At 43.6% G+C, this 15,418-nt stretch overlaps 1 protein-coding gene across 6 annotated transcripts in view; it reads right to left on the bottom strand.

Moving 5' to 3' along the window:
• LOC113100533 (band 4.1-like protein 1) overlaps nucleotides 1-15,418 on the bottom strand; it is a gene marked incomplete at its 5' end in the record, with an annotated part of 153,550 nt that overhangs the window by 59,338 nt on the left and 78,794 nt on the right. For all 6 annotated transcript variants that reach the window (XM_026265214.1, XM_026265218.1, XM_026265215.1 and 3 more), the window contains 1 exon segment: nucleotides 11,994-12,143. In XM_026265214.1, coding sequence (XP_026120999.1) covers nucleotides 11,994-12,143 — 150 coding nt within the window.

Genomic DNA, 15,418 nt, shown 5'->3' with positions numbered 1-15,418 from the left:
TTTAGCTCTCAAAATGTGATTCCCCTTCAAGGGAACTCCACACTGCGTCCCCTAGGGACACCTGAGGACTTGCACGACCTATAAGTTATCTGTTTGGGAGAGGAGCATGCATGTTAGGTGCTTGAGGGCATTAAATGCATTAATTGCGAGAAATTCTCAATTAAAAATATATATGCTCAGATAGAGCATGTCTTTATCCTCCAAGGATGCATAACAGACATTTGCACCTCACAGCTCTGGTCCCGATGTTGTTGAGGAATGCTAAAAGCTCCAAACGTGGGGATCGCAGGTGGAGCTTGTAGAGAAAATGGAGAAAGGTTTGGAGAATGAGAAATATTTCTGCTTCTTTTGTCAAAATGCTCACTCGTGAATTGTCCGATTCGGCAGTTACAGTGCTGCCCACTGATATTGGCACCCTTGGTAAATATGGGCAAAAGCAGCTATGAAAATGAATCTGGATCATTTATCTTTTTAATCTTTTATTCAAAAAATTCACAAAAATCTTCATTGAAGTAAAACAAAACAAAAGTGGGGGGAAACTCACAATATGAAATAAAAAATTATAATTTTAAGCACACCAGGGTGATTATAAAATGAAATTGTACAGCCATGACTGTTCAACAGGATTATAAACATAGGAAAAACAAAGGCCAAATTACCTTAATTATCCATCACAAAGAGTAAAACCAAACAAAGAATATGATTCTGATGTGCAGAACAAGATTGTTGAGCTTCACAAAATAGAAAGTTGCTGTAAGAAAATAGCTAAAGCATAAAAAAAATCTTAATTTCCACTATCACAACAATAATTTAGATTTTTCAATCAACTAAAGATGTTACAAATCTGCCTGGAAGAAGACATTTGTCTATATCGTCCTAATATACGGTCAGTAGGAGAGTTTGAATGGCTAAAAAAAGTTCAACGTTTAAATATATTTCTAATGCACTGAATAAAACAACAACATTGACCATAGTGCTGAACAAATAGTAACACAATGAGCAGAAAACAAATTTTAAAAAGGGATCACTTCCATATAATTAAATAATTCATATAAAAAGAAACCGTAAAAATACTATCAAAATACTTATCTTAAATAGGATCAGAAGAGATATATATGTTACTAGCAAACTTTGCATTTATCTATGATTGAACAAAATCATACAATAAGATGTTTTCAAATGGCTTTTATACTGACCAAGCATCAGTACAGCCCTAATATATAGTGACAGGCTGTTCTATAATTTAGGGGCAGTGACCGTTAACACGTGATTCCCTCTATATTTCATCTTAGACAAAGGAACAACAAGAAGTTTCGGTGACTGAGATCATAGGGCTTTTGTTCTTAAATAGATCAGCAATATAAGATTTAGTCATGGAAAGATTTAAATACAAATTATAATATTTTATAATGTATCCTAAAATAAACAGGCAACTAATGCAATGATTTTAACACCAGGGTAATATGTTAGGGTAATACCATCTACAGTCTGTCTAAAATTTTATTTTGAGCACCATAATATAGCGAATTGCAGTAGTTTAATCTTGAGATGATAAATGGATGAATAGCTTTTTTTATAATCTTTCTGGGATAAAAAAGGCTTAATCTTAGATTTCATTCTCAATTAAAAAAAAAAAATATATATAGCTTTATAGACATCCATGCCTTGATAGCATTCAGACAGGCCAACAATCTTTGTATGGCAGTGGAGTCATTTTACTTAAATGGTACATACAATTGTGTATCCTCTGCATAGCAGTAAAGGGACACACTGTATTTATCCAGAATCTAACCTAATGGGAGCATATAGAGAGAGAAGTGCTCAAACAGACCCTTGAGAAAAACCACATGATAAAGGTGATGATGAAACTAATTTACACTCACCCATACAAACAGAGAAACTTCTATTTAACATTCAGGATTTAAACCAATTTAAGGCATTTCTAGAAATGCCAGTACGTTTCAAGTCATGAAATGAGAATCTAAAAGCAAAAGTGCAGTCATATTCCGTTGACTGTTTGCCAAAAAATATCATTAAATAACCTTTAATAATACTGTTTCCCTATCTGTCGGTCACTACGAGTTATGTCGACCGACAAATGGGGTCTCACTTGGGAGGCCAATCATCTCTGATTTTAAGAGAAAACGCCAATGAAATTGGCAAGTGGATTAACACACCTGAGCCACTCCCCGTGCCAGCGGGTATAAATAGGGCGACAGGTGCATCCACTCATTAGATTTTTGCTTCGGAGCCGAGTAGTGGATGAAGAAACCTCTACAAAGCCATCATCTTTGTTTTGTTTTAAAACTGTTCCTGGTCGGTGTGACGGCGCATTACAGCGGTGTCCCTGCGAGTCGGCGATTCCCCTGGGCGCTTCGGCTAAAAGAGACAGTTCTAAAAGAGCAAATCACGGACGATTCGCGTCTTTTTCAAGATGCCGTTTCATCCGTGTCCTTCTGGATGCGGTCGTTTCCTGTCTTCGGTTGACGGTCACGAGCGTTGTCTGCAGTGTCTGGGCGTCCAACACGCTGAGGCTGCGCTCGTGGATGATTCATGCGTCCATTGTGGGCGTATGAACATGGCAGCGCTGCGATCGCGTCTCTCACTCCTCAAGGGGAGTGCAGCAGACCCCTCTGTCGCCACCCGTCCCGGTCTCTCTGGCTCGAGCAGAGGGCCGCCGGCTGGCGCTCTGGGAGGTCTGAGGATCACAGTGAGAGCTTCTCCGCCGGGCCACGCCCCACGGACCTCTCACTCCTCACGCAGCGACTGTCCCGTGCAGCTGCCGATTGATTCTGCTGGGCCGTCTCACAGCGGTCCCAGCGTGTCTTTCGGTGCGCCGCCCGAAGACCAGATGTTGATTGCTGCATCGGGGGATGGGTTATCGACCTCTGAGGATGAAGGTTCGGCGGGGCTGCCCCCCTCGGGTGTTGTCGCTGCTGCCGAATCAGACTTGGAGTTGTCGGCCATGCTTGCCCGGGCAGCCGTGAGTATCGGACTGGAGGTGACTACACCGCCCAGTCCCGAGCCCTCACGGCTGGATGATTGGTTTCTCGGCGCGGGACGCGGCTCACAACCTCGTTCTGCTCCGGTGCCTTTCTTCCCGGAGGTGCATGAAGAGGTGACGAAGTCGTGGACGGCCCCTTTCACGGCCAGAAGCCGCTCTTCTCCCTCTTCCATCCTCACCACCCTCGATGGCGGGGCAGCCAGGGGGTACGTGGAGGTTCCCCAGGTGGAGAGGGCGGTTGCGGTGCACTTGTGCCCACAAAACGCCGCCACTTGGAGGAATCGTCCGCATCTCCCGTCCAAGGCCTGTAAGCTGACGGCCGCACTCGCTGCCAAGGCTTACAGTGCTGCGGGCCAAGCTGCCTCTGCCCTGCATGCCATGGCTATCCTGCAGGTACACCAAGCCAAGGCACTCAAAGCTATGCACGAGGGTGGTACCGACCCGGGGTTGATGCAGGAGCTGCGCACGGCGACTGACTTCGCCTTACGGGCAACGAAGGTCCGTCAGCTCCGCCCCGTGCTGAGAGTTCTTCGAGGCCGGCGCGTCGAGCCCCGCGCAGGAGAGCGGCGCCCCCCGTGTCACTCCCGGCTGCGAAGTCCTCCAAGAAGTCGACCAAGCAGCCCTGACACGGGCAACTCGGAGATGCGGAGAACTGCTCTTCAGGAGATGGCGAAGACAGCGCCACTCCTTCCCCCGGAGGAGGGCCGGGTGGAGAATCTTCAGTTTCTGTTTTGTTCTGTTCCGCCACTGGCTGAACTCTCCACGCGTCTCTGGCCAGTTCCTCCGGGAACACGGGGAGTGTGGTTGCGATGACCCAGGATGCAGTGCCTTCTGGGCCTTCCGGCACGACTCCCCATCGCTGCACCACTGCGGGTATGTCGACTGTCCCTTTGGTGCCACTTGTACGGTATCTGGGAGCGTGGCTTGCGCTGCCCAACCCGTCACGCTGGCTCATCCGGACGGTTCGACTCGGCTATGCGATTCAATTCGCCCGGCGACCCCCCAAGTTCAATGGCGTGCTTGAGACTTCGGTGGCAGTCCAGGACGCCCCTGTCTTGCGCGAGGAGATTGCTGTCCTCCTGACGAAGGATGCAATCGAGCTGGTCCCTCCAGCCGAGATGAGGACGGGGTTTTACAGCCCTTACTTCATCATGCCCAAGAAGAGCGGTGGCCTTCGACCTATCCTGGATCTGCGAGTCTTGAATCGGGCCCTACACAAGCTCCCGTTCAGGATGTTGCGCTCTCACGACAGCTCACTTTCCCCGGGGAATGGCGACTCCATCCCCAGACGGTCCAGCTGATCTGGAGTCGATTCGGGGAAGCCCAGGTAGACCTGTTTGCTTCCCACGAGTCCTCCCACTGCCAGCTGTACTATTCCCTGTCCCAGGCCCCCCTGGGCACAGATGCACTGGCACACAGCTGGCCTCGGGCTTTACGCAAGTATGCGTTTCCCCCAGTGAGCCTGCTCGCACAGACACTGTGCAAGGTCAGGGAGGACGAGGAACAGGTCCTGTTGGTTGCGCCTTACTGGCCCACCCGGACCTGGTTTTCGGAACTCATGCTCCTCGTGACAGCCCCTCCCTGGCGCATCCCCCTGAGGAGAGACCTTCTCTCTCAGGGGCTTGGCACCATTTGGCACCCGCGTCCAGATCTCTGGAACCTCCACGTGTGGCTTCTAGATGGGACGCGGCAGACCTAAGTGATCTGCCCCCAGCGGTGGTAGACACTATCACTCAGGCTAGAGCCCCTTCTACGAGGCAGGCCTATGCTCTGAAGTGGAGTCTGTTCACGAATTGGTGTTCTTCTCACCGAGAAGACCCCCGGAGATGCCCGGTCAGAGTCGTGCTTTCTTTCCTGCAAGGTAGGCTGGAGCGTGGGCTGTCACCCTCCACCCTGAAGGTGTATGTGGCTGCCATTGCAGCACATCACGATGCAGTGGACGGCCGGTCCCTGGGGAGGCATGACCTGATCGTTAGGTTCCTGAGGGGTGCCAGAAGGTTACATCCTCCTAGGACACCCCTGATTCCCTCCTGGGACCTCTCTATTGTCCTGGCGGGACTTCAGAGGGGTCCCTTTGAGCCGCTGGATTCGGTTGAGCTGAATTTCCTGTCTCTCAAGACAGCGCTCCTGATCGCGCTCACTTCCATCAAGAGGGTCGGGGACCTCCAAGCATTTTCGGTAAGTGAAGAGTGCCTTGTGTTCGGGCCGGCCTACTCTCACGTTGTCCTGAGACCCCGGCCTGGATACGTGCCCAAGGTTCCCACCACTCCCTTCCGAGACCAGGTGGTGAACCTGCAAGCGCTGCCCCTGGAGGAGGCAGATCCAGCCTTGTCGTTGCTGTGTCCCGTAAGAGCGCTTCGCATATACGTGGACCGCACCCAGAGCTTCAGAAGCTCTGAGCAGCTCCTGGTCTGCTTTGGAGGTCAGCAGAAGGGGACGGCTGTCTCTAAGCAGAGGTTGGCCCACTGGATAGTGGACGCCATCGCCTTGGCTTACCATTCCCAAGGCGAGCCGTGCCCCCTGGGGGTGAGGGCCCACTCCACACGGAGTGTGGCCTCCTCCTATGCGTTGGCGCACGGCGCCTCTCTGGCAGACATTTGTCGAGCTGTGGGCTGGGCGACACCTAACACCTTTGCGAGGTTTTACAACCTCCGTGTAGAGCCAGTTTCCTCCCGTGTGTTGGGTAACAGGTAATTGGCGGGAAGGGCTGGCTGGGTGTCTCGCTTGCTGCGCCATTCCCCCTAACACGGGGATGTGAGCGCCTTCTTCTCCCAGTAGAGTTCCCCGGTTGGCGTACCCTGGTCGAGCATCCTCCAGCACCCTCGGCGTCAGACTTGGCGGAGCAGTCTGTCGCCAGGCCCAGTACTGGCGTTAGCATGCCCGGAGCCGGTCAGCCCCTGTACTGGGCTAGGTGTCCATATGGCTGGGTTCCCTACGGGTAATCCCATATGTGTATTCTTCCACGGTAAGGTTTCCCTCTTGGCAAACCCGTGTCTTCCCTTGACAGATCGCTCTGTCAGTCTCTTCTGGCAGCCGTTCCATCCCTACTCCAAGGTAGGACCTGCCTCAGAGACCCTTTCCATATGTAGTACTGCCCCCTGGGTCAGTCCATATCGGTATCCACATGTCACCTCCCTACGGGTAGGATGTGGTCTCCGTAGCGACCTTTCCTAAAGGCTCGCTTCCCCATTGTCTTGCCAGCTGAAAGAACAAATAGGGAAGATTTGAAGCAATCTTTCACTGAAGGTTGAAATCCCTTCCATTTACTTTATGTGGGCGGAACAGCAGCATGGCCTTCTCCAGCAGCGATGTACTCACCCTTTGGCCCCTTCGGTACCAAGGTCATTGAATTTGCGCTGGGGCTTTGGGAAGGTTACGACCTTAAGCGTAGCTTTTGTGGCACGCCAAGGCTTGTCAACAATTGCAGCGCCTCAGGGTTGTGACGAGGTTCAGGTTATGGCGTTTTCCATAGGACCCCATTTGTCGGTCGACATAACTCGTAGTGACCGACAGATAGGGAACGGCTCGGTTACGTACGTAACCCTCGTTCCCTGATGGAGGGAACGGAGACGTTATGTCCCCATGCCACAACCTTGAACCATTCGCTGTTGCCGGGACACATTCTCGGCTCCTCAGCGTAAAACCTAATGAGTGGATGCACCTGTCGCCCTATTTATACCCGCTGGCACGGGGAGTGGCTCAGGTGTGTTAATTCACTTGCCAATTTCATTGGCGTTTTCTCTTAAAATCAGAGATGATTGGCCTCCCAAGTGAGACCCCATTTGTCGGTCGACATAACGTCTCCGTTCCCTCCATCAGGGAACGAGGGTTACGTACGTAACCGAGACGTTCTGTCAATGATGCTTCTTAAAACCTGACCAAATACTTCACAAATATAATTTTCATCAAGAAATGATTCCAATTGAATAAGAATACATTTCTTCACAATCTTGGCCAGAAATGGAAGTTTAGAGAGGTCCATAGGTCTTAAGTCTATAGTTGCAAAGAATGTTCTTATCCATATTTTCTTTTTTTGACAAGGACTGAACTACAGATGTACACTGTTGTATATCATTTCGAACCACTAATATTCAACCAACAATGAATTGTATAAAGCTTTCAAATAATTCACCAGACTTATCGGCAGACACCTCTAATTTAGGGTTCAGATCAGAGTCAATAGTTGAAAAAAGAACTCTCGGATTTTGGCGATTTTTCTCAATAACATTTGTGAAATTTCACAAATGTTCTATCAACATTTCACAAGACATTTGTAACTAATCTTTCATCCATTTCCATTCACATCTTCTGCATTCCCTTCTTAGGGACCTGATATGTTCAGGGACTCTCCAAGAATCACAGCTGGAGAATTGCAGAAATTAGTTGGGTCTTGGGGTCAAAAGGCCAAAAATAAATAAATAAATAAATAAAAATAAAATAATGATTCAAACAGCCCCTACATCGCCACATGTTATTCAAATGGGATTGTATTACAACAAACTCCAGCATAGTCAGTTGTCAGACATGACTGGAACTTCCAATGGGACTGACTTCCATGGTCAGATGAAAAAAAACAACAACAACAAAAAAGAGCTTTTTAGCAGCAAACCCAGCAGATGGGTTTGGTGCAAACAGAGGTACAAAGTACCTAATGCCCACAGTTTAATATACTGCTGGATCTTCAATGTTGTGGGCCCATTTTTTTTGCCGGAGGTCCTGGACATCTTGTTCAGATGCATGGGATCATGGATTCTATCAGATACCAACAGATAAGAAATCTAAACCTGACTGCCTCTGTAAGAAATCTTATAATGGACCATGTTTAGATCTTCCATCAGAACAATGATCCAAAACAAACATAAAAAGTCAACCGAAATTTTTTCACTGAGCATAAAATGAAGCTTTTTGTCACAGAAAAAGTCTCAGTTTCCTGACCTGAACTCTTTAGAAAATAAGTGGGGTGACCTGAAGAGAAGAAGCACTAGAATGAAGCTGGTAATCTGAAGGACCTGGAGAGATTCTGGTTGAAGGAATGGCTCTCTTGTCAGGTCTTCTCCAAACTCTTCAGGCATTATAGGAGAAAACTCAGAACTGTTATCTTTGGAAAGGACATTGCAATAATTGGGTGCCAATAACTGTGGCAAACGTGAACTATAGAAAAAGTTTTTCATAATATAAGTTTCCCTCAATTTCAACGTTTTACTTTAATGAAAGGTTTACATTTTTTGAATGAAAGATCAAAAGGATAAAGAATGCAGATTTATTTCCACAGCCACCTTTGCTTATATTTAACAAGGGTTCCAATATTAGTGGGCGGGGGGCACTGTTGTAAGCTGCTGGCATCGTCCAGACGAGGGCGTGGATGTAGTAGGTGATGACGAGGAAAGTGTGTGCACCGAGTCATCCCACTGGGCCAGCTCCGCATACAAGAAGATAATAGTATAAGTGCTACTAAGAGACTGGAGTTGGTTGTGGGCATGAGAAACAGAGGTGTTTGTGGTTAAATCTAGTGGACATTGGGAGAAAGTAGAAGGACATTTTCTTTGATGCTCCACTCCCATCCTCTGGGCTTTTTGGCACATCTGTTGAGGCATTGGTCGAAAAGTTTAGGGAGGCGAGGGCACAGTCTGCAGACTTCAAGAGGTACATGCCTGATCATTCTAGATCATATTCCAAAACCTTTGAGGGGGCTGGTCCTATCACAGACAGGACCAGAAATCTAGCGTGGCCACTTATGCTCCTCCCCCTTCCAGGAGTAGGGCACACAGGAGGCATGATGCTAAAGAGAGTAGAGAGTATTTCAGGAAGGAGATAGAGAAGAGGCGAGCTGATAGCAGGCACTTTCTTAGACCCCTTAGTGCTTAGTGTTTGCCCTCTCTCTCTTAGGCCACCCCATCTCCAGTGTATGTTTACCACTATTCTTGGTGGTCAGGCATGCACCAGGGCATGGTGTGGTTGGTATTTTGTTGTCCAAAATGACCCCTTGGGGATGCAGTGTGAAGTTCTCATGAAGAGGAACATTTTGGGGCTATGCATGAAACTATGGTTTCCTGAGAGGGAATGAGACACTGCGTCCCCTTGCCATGCCTTGTGCCTTCCTGTATCATGTCTCCTTCAGACAAAGAAGTTGATGAAGTGCATTACCGACACCATCTTATACTTCTGGGTGCCCTCCTAATGACATCACAGGGTGCATGGCCCAATGGGATTGGAGTGTTTTCACACATGCTTCAGACACAAATTATACAAATATTGATGAAATAGTTTTAATATAAATATATATATATTTTTGGTGTAGTTGACTGCATATTAAACAGAAAACTACTCATTAATGGTTAAACTGTAGTATTATCTAACCCCTCTCTTAATGGGCAAGCAAACAGTATGGTTTACATTTACTGTAAACACAAGTATGTTTAAATTATTAAAAGAAAATCAATGAATGTGTAAATCAATATTAAGTTTGTATAAAACTTGTTTGTCCAGTGACTGAAAATTTTAATAAAAAATAAATAAATGCCATGTTGATTACCAGAAGGTTCTTTTTGTTGGCTTCAAGAGTTGGGTCTTTGCTGAAAATGTGACTATTGCGCAGAAAGAAACCTGATTCTCTTGCTTTCTTTGTTTTGACTGGAGGTGTTGGAGGGATATTTTTTTGGTTAACTGTCTGTCTGGAGAAATGAAGTTCTGAAATTCTCTCATCAGTATGCAGATCTCCTCTCTGGACTATTCTGCTGGTATGTTTTGTAGAGTCTTCATTCCGTATACCCCTTTCTTTTGGTGAACTCTCAAGACTCTTTATCGCTTGATGCTCTGAGCACACACATATGTCTTTGATAGCTTAAGACAATTCCTGACTTATATTACCTTTCACTATACTTGTGGTGCAGTTTTTATTGAAATAGCTAGTGTTCCTGTTTTCGAACTTACAGGGGTCAAAGTGTCTCACGAAAGATTCATTCATACTGTATCTTTTAACATTTATTTTCATTAGTTCAGAACCTTGTCCAATATCTAGGTCATCTTTGTTGCTTTGGCTCCTCACTCTCTAAGTGAGTGTTAATGGAACACTTCTTGTTATATATGTTCTCACATGTTCAGTAACTCTCTGGCTAGTTTTTCTCAGTTCCATGGCCAGTTGGATTTCTGCAGATTCTTCCAGTTCAAAATTGCTTATCTTCTTTTCAAGACCCAAATCTTCTGTTTCTTTCTTCTTTGCTTTAACAGATTTACCTTGATTATCACTATTATCAATCATGAGGACATTCATGAATTCAAATCTGATATCAGTCTTAAAACTTTCCTGCTCTTCTTTGTCAGGGCCACAGAATGAATCTTGGTTTTCTTGTTTGCCTTCAATGTTCATAATCTTCACTTCGTCGGATAGCTTCTCTTGACATTATACACATTTTCTTGCATCATCAGACTTTCCTGAATCATTCAAACATTCATGCATATTTCTTGCTCCCTGATTGGGAATTTGCAAGTTTTTTCCCATTACTTTGTCAAACTCTGCATTTTCTTTAATCCGTGTTGCAGCATATGTATTTGTGGCTGGCTTATTTACCTTTTCAGCAATGGTTGATGTCAGTGTTTCTTTTCTTGTGCTGAAATTTTCAAGATGACATATCACAGTCTCCTTTATAAGTTCAGTATTGTTGTCCTCATCAGACTCAACACTATTGTGTGTGATGTTTGAACCTTTGGCTTCTGTCTCATACACAAAGTCCCTTGACTTGCCCAAGTTTAAGCTTTGAGGTCTTTTTTCCCTTCTGACTTTATGTTGAGAACTCTCCTCCAGGATGTCTGTAATTGTAATCTTATTGTTAGGCTGAGACTTAGCAAGTGGTGTAGGCTCTTTTTGTGATATTTCATGAGACAGTTTAAATTTAATCTTTGTTGTGGCATCTTCCCCCGTGATGACATTTTCCTTAGATTCACTTGACTTGTCCATTAGTGATATTTTTGAGGATTGAAATGTCTTCATGTGCAATTGTGTTTCATCACTGTCCTCTCTCTTTAGGTCAACGTGTGTCATCTTGGTAATGTCCTGTTGTTTTTCTGTCTCCTCCTTTTGAAGGGGATCAATGACCAGATAATGTGTAGGTGTACTAGCTTTGTACTTTCCTTTCACCTCCATTTCAAAGTTGAGCAACACCCATTCTTCAGAGCCCTATTTAATCATATAAATTAAAATTGTTAGTTCTTTAACTTGTCATCAATCAGTAACCATTACTGAATTTCAAATGTCAAAGGAAACTCATATGAAGTTACTAGAGTCTTCTGGATGAAGCCCTCCACAGAGAGGCTGTTGTCAGGTTCCCCTACCCCTGCACCAACAGCCTGCTCATAGATGGCCAGCTCAAAGAAAAAGGAAAAAAAAAAAGGAAAAGAGAATAAACCAAAAATCATCTAATATTATGAACATTTAAAGAGCAATTTAAGATGATGAAAAAATATGAAAAAGATAAGAAATAGCAATACAAATAAAATTAACACAGCATATAAACAAACATGAAAGGATGAATCAGTATAATGAAAACACAGCAGCAATAATGACTTGGGAAACCATTAAATACAACAGCACAACACAATGCAACATAGTAGATAACTGAATTAAAACATTACAAATTAGAAAGTTAAAGCAACATGACATACATGTCAAATGCATTATATCTGGTAAAACAAAAATCCGTATTAGCAAACAACAATTAGTATTACAATATCAACTACACCCACACCACATAATACTAGCTATTTTTACTTTTACTGGACTAGTCAATGCAAAATTGTTCCAAAATTCGTAACTACTGAACTGATAGGATTTTCCTTGTCAGTTGAGGGAAAAGACTTTGCACACAATCAATAAAGTGTTTACAGCATGATGCACATATATGTGATGATCGCAACCAAACAAGAAAGTATAGATTAAACCAAGTTTCAGCACATGTATTAATATTCTGTCCTAATGCAGTATTTCCATACTCACAGCCTTCTTCTCTGGAATGCCGTCTGGGGATGTCCCTGACAGACGTTTTTCCCGGTTCATCAGTTTGCTGTTGGGCTCCCTGAGGGCACGCTTCAGCTCATTGATGCTGGCTTGGTGCTTCAAGAGAACATCCTCTGATTTGTCGAGAAACTACAGAGAGTACCAGAGAAAGAACATCAATGATCAGGAAAACATATTTTAAATCACAATTGATCACATGATTGTCTGTGATTAATCACATTGCTATGCACAAAACTAATAATGCATTCAAAAGTAGTGTATTGCGCTCTTTTTTCATTTAAAAGTACTGCTATATGAACAAAATTACAATAACATTTGGTTTGCAAACTCTTTAAACAAATAAGGTGCTTTTTTACAGCAGTATTCCTTTTACATAGTGGCAGTTAAAATATTTCTAGTAAATCTCAGCTTATAACATTAATAGAATTAAATTAAATATAAAACAAGCTGTCAGGACATTAACATGTTTTATAGTTTGTTATAGAAAAACAAGTTATGCTCAGAGTCCAGAGCCTCGATAACATGAGTAGAGACCTGCATGATCATGGGATCCAATGCAGCAGAGCAGACAACACTTGATGGGTGGGTAGAGACTTGTGTGTGCAGGATGCAGGAAAATATTTAGGGTGTGCTCACACTAGGCAGTCTTAACTGTGTTGAAGCACATTTGACCAGGCTTGGGAGGGTTACTTTAAAAATGTATTCAGTTACAGTTACTAATTACTTCATAAAAAAAGTATTCAGTAACGTAATCCAAGTACCACAATATGAAAGTAATGTAACTGATTACTTTTGGATTACTTCAAGGTAGAATATTATTTTTTAAAAACAACAACATTTATTAATTAAGAATTTCACAGCCCTGAATTAATATACATGTAAAGGACTATACAGACATCTAGTGCATGGTATTGATATTACAGATTATTTTGTTTTATTTTGAAGAAAATATAATAAGAAAGAATTTTAGGGAAATGTTTATTCAACAGGAAAATAGAGAATACAAATAAAAAAAATTCAATGAAAATATAATAAGAACAATTTTAAGAAAAAATGGAAAATATTTATTCAATAGGAATACAGAGAATACAAATATTTTTTTTCTCTCTCTCTTTGCAAATATAAAACTAATTTTTTAAAGTGAAAATGCTTCTTTAGGTTTGATGTCGAATCCTTCGATGAAGAAAGTGTTTTCGTTGCTGGAAGGCACAGTTTCACTGTACAACGTTGTTTGCATTTTCTTATTTTTAAACAAAATAGCAGCGGAATTTCCATAAAACGAACGCATTTTTGCGGCAGTAATTCAATCTGCGTCTGAGGAGATTGAAGACAGCTGTTATTTGAGCATGCACCAGCGAGTGGCACACGTGACTCGCGTGAGTCATTAATCAAGCTGCGCTTAATATAGTGTTATTATGCCAAAATACTGATTTATTTAGTTTTCAATGAAACCATTGTAATCCTGAAAGTATTCCCCCTTTTTTAAAAATGTAACTATAATCTGATTACTACATCTTTTGACGTAACTGTAACGGATTACAGTTACTGGATTTTTGTATCCTGATTACGTAACGCCGTTACATGTATTCCGTTACTCCCCAACCCTGCATTTGACCCCCAAAGCCTGGTTCGTTTGACTAGTGTGATCGCTCTGTTTAGCAGTCACTGGCTCGGTTGGAAGAGGTGGGCCAAAGCACGATTCAGCTATATATAGATTAGTGAGTGTGAGCGCTAACCGCGCTGGAGCACAAATCTGCTGTTACGTGCTGCATGTTTGTCTGAATATTTCTGAGCAGCAAAATTGATAGATCTGTAAAGCAATATATTGTGAGAGGGCCGTGTGTTACTGCATCCCATATGACTCAAAATAATAAACCACAAAGTTAACAAAGCAATGTACTCCACTGTGCTTCACTGAGTGAGTGCGCTCCTCTGCTGTCTTCACATCAGGTATGGAAATTAACTTTTTTGTCCACCGCCCACTGTGGCTGGTGGATTTCAAAATCTAATCATTAATAATGTTGTATTTAATTCAAAAGGAAAGATTTCACCAGTATAAGTGTATTTTTTTTGTGTGTGTGGTTGAAGGAACACAAAAGTCTCCACACTGTATCACTGAACACACAGCGTTTTTAATACATGTACATCATTTTTTCGCGTCTCGTCACGCCAGAGCTGTCAAACATGTGAAGCGATACAATGTTGTTTCTACAAACAAAATGAACAGCATAACAACTTACTAGCCACAGAGCTAACTTCTGAAAAAGTACTTGAAAACTGGAAAAAAATGCATCCCCCGGACAGCAGTTATTTAGACACACGACAGAGAATATTGTTTGTTAGTTTGCTTATTATGCTGTTAAAAACAATAAGATAAACACAAACTGTCCATATAATCTAAAATGTTGCAAAATGCTGGAGGAGAATTAACTTACAGGTGTTTGACGGAGACGTATGCGGAAATTTGCGCGCGATAAATTAAACTCTTCTAATTATTTACAGTACATTTTATAGCACGCGCTCATGATATACAAGATCGCGTGCTATAAAATGTAATGTAAATAACTAACAAATATATCACTCCGCCAGCGGCACTAACTTCAGCTGCAAACACTGTACTGAGAACAATTCTGCCGTTTCGAGCCCGCCTTTCTGCACGGAGCTGCTTTGGATAATATTAGACTTTATTTGCTTGTTATACACACACCAGGGATGGAAAAACATACAGAAAAGTACATGGCATGATATAACTGAGGCATTTGACTGAGGAATGGCTGGCAGGCTTGATTGAGAAACAGCTGGCGGGTTAGACTTAGGAACGGCCAGCAGGCTTGGGAATGGCTCTCTTCCATGGGGTGACAAGCCTTTTTCTCTGAGCCATGAAACTTGCTAACTAGCACGTTAGTAAGATAGGCCATTTGAAAAGACTTATAAAAGAACCTTACTTCTCCTGTGGGTTAGGCTAGATAAATATGATTTGCGCAAACCTAAACGCATTTAGGTAGATCGGGGGGTGTATTCCCTTCAAAAACAAAAGGATTCCACTGCATCTTCAGTGGCTCAAATGTCAGGAGTAAATGAAAGTGATGTGACATAGAGCCAAGTTTGGTGACCCATACTCGGAATTAATGCTCTGCGTTTAATTCATCCAAAGTGCACACACACAACAGTGAACACACACAGCCATTTATGCCGCGCCGCCCAGGGAGAAGTTGGGGGCTCGGTGCCTTGCTCAAGGGCACCTATGTCATGGTATTGAAGGTAGAGAGAGCACTGTACATTCATTCCCCCCACCTACAATTGCTGCCAGCCCGAGACACGAACTCACAACCCTTGGATTGCAAGTCCAACACTCTAACCGTTAGGCCACGACTGCTATGTTTATTATAACATCCAACAACAGA

Source organism: Carassius auratus, unplaced genomic scaffold (genome assembly GCF_003368295.1).
Source record: "Carassius auratus strain Wakin unplaced genomic scaffold, ASM336829v1 scaf_tig00217296, whole genome shotgun sequence".
NCBI classification, from domain to species: domain Eukaryota; kingdom Metazoa; phylum Chordata; class Actinopteri; order Cypriniformes; family Cyprinidae; genus Carassius; species Carassius auratus.
Note: the sequence above shows the minus strand (reverse complement) of the source record. Positions and strands in the feature narration are given on the sequence as shown.